At 45.7% G+C, this 1,644-nt stretch overlaps 1 protein-coding gene across 2 annotated transcripts in view; it reads right to left on the reverse strand.

Moving 5' to 3' along the window:
- The window catches only part of Rnf135 (ring finger protein 135), a 23,433-nt gene that overhangs the window by 14,226 nt on the left and 7,563 nt on the right, over positions 1 to 1,644 (reverse strand). Inside the window, exon 3 of one of the 2 annotated variants that reach the window (XM_026780629.1) lies at positions 1,286 to 1,430. In XM_026780629.1, coding sequence (XP_026636430.1) covers positions 1,286 to 1,430 — 145 coding nt within the window. Of the gene's footprint in view, positions 1 to 1,285; positions 1,449 to 1,644 lie in introns of both variants that reach the window. The other variant, XM_013347139.2, reaches the window with a different exon arrangement.

Raw genomic sequence — 1,644 nt, forward strand, 5'->3', positions numbered from 1 at the left:
GAGTTCGAGGCCAGCATGGTCTACAAGAGCTAGTTCCAGGACAGGAACCAAAAGCTATGGAGAAACCCTGTCTCGAAAAAAAAAAAAAAAAAAAAGCAGCTAGAGGAGGTAGAAGACATGTGTGGTCCAGCTACTTGGGAGGCAGAAAAGTCGCCTAAGTCTAGTGTTTGAGGCCAGCCTGGGCAACATAAAAAGACCTCATCTCAAAAATGAGAACAGGGGCTGGTGAGGGGCTGGAGAGATGGCTCAGCAGTTGAGAGCACTGTTGCTCTGGTTGAAGAGCTTGGTTTGGTCCCCAGTACCCACATTCTCACAACCATCCCTAACTCCAGCCCCAGGGACCCTGACACTCTCACCCTCTCCTGACCTTTGAGGACACGAGACATATACCGGGTGCACAGAAATACACGCAGGCAAACACCTACACAAAGGAATTAGAACTAAAACAGTGATAGCAGGGACCAGAGATGGCTCAATGGGCAAAGGCACGTATTGCCAAGCCCAACAGCCTGAGCTGATTCCCAGATCACACGTGGGGTAAGGAGAGAACAATTTCTGCAAGTTGTAGCCTGACTTCCCTCCACGTGGGAGCTGTGGCAGGCACATGCCCACCACCACCACCACATATGTAAGTAGAAATGAAAACAAAAAAGTCCAAATCAGCCTATCTGCAAACTCCTCCGGCAAACTGCAAAGATGAGCCACATGCTGGGATCCAGGGTCACGAGTCTTAAAAATGGGAGTTTTGCTTTACTCAGGGCCTATGCTACAGAAAAATCCCTTACGTCCATATCCCAAACTGTCCACAGCCATGACCATACCTCAGCCTATTCCTACTCAACTTACACCGCCACAGAAAAAAGCAGACATGCTCTAGGTCCTGTTCCCAAAGGACAAAGCCAGGGGCACTTGGCCACTCTATCCTGATGTGAGATGTCCTTCTGTATATGTGTTGTTTTTACTGGATGAATAAAGCTGTTTCGGCCAATGGCTTAGCAGAGTAAAGTCAGGCAGGAAATCCGAACACAGATATATAGAGAGAGTAGGCAGAGTCAAGGAGACACCGTGTAGCCATCAATAACAGTAAGCCACAGGCGATAGATTAATACAAATGAGTCAATTTAAGATGTAAGAGCTACCTAGGAATATGTCTGAGCCATTGGTCAAGCAGTGTTGTAATTAATATAGTTCTGTGATTATTCAGATCTGGGCAGCCAAGAAATGAAAGCACAATCTCCGTTTACAGTACCCAACTCTCTTAGTCAGTCCGGCTCCCTCAGCTCACCCGGAACTTGTTCTCCAGGAGCTTCTTTCCATGTGACTCCGCCTTGCAGTTTTTCTTGAATCTCTTGTAAGTTATGGAGAATCTCTCGAATTTTCCTCTCGGGTGCACTGGACGCTACCACCTTTGGAGAACTCAAGGAATGTTCCTGCTCAGAGGAAGAAGCCTATTGATCAATGAGGAAACAAGTAAAGAAAAGCCAACTATGGAACTCATCAAATACACTCAAGAGCCACCTTCCAGCCACAGTTTTGTTTTGTTTCATTTAAGTCTAAACAGGCTTTTAAAAACAAAATTAGGGGTTTGGAGAGATGGCTCAATGATTAAGAACAATGGCTGACCTTTTTTTTTTTTTTTTTTTT

This window comes from Microtus ochrogaster, chromosome 7 (genome assembly GCF_000317375.1).
Source record: "Microtus ochrogaster isolate Prairie Vole_2 chromosome 7, MicOch1.0, whole genome shotgun sequence".
Lineage (NCBI taxonomy): Eukaryota > Metazoa > Chordata > Mammalia > Rodentia > Cricetidae > Microtus > Microtus ochrogaster.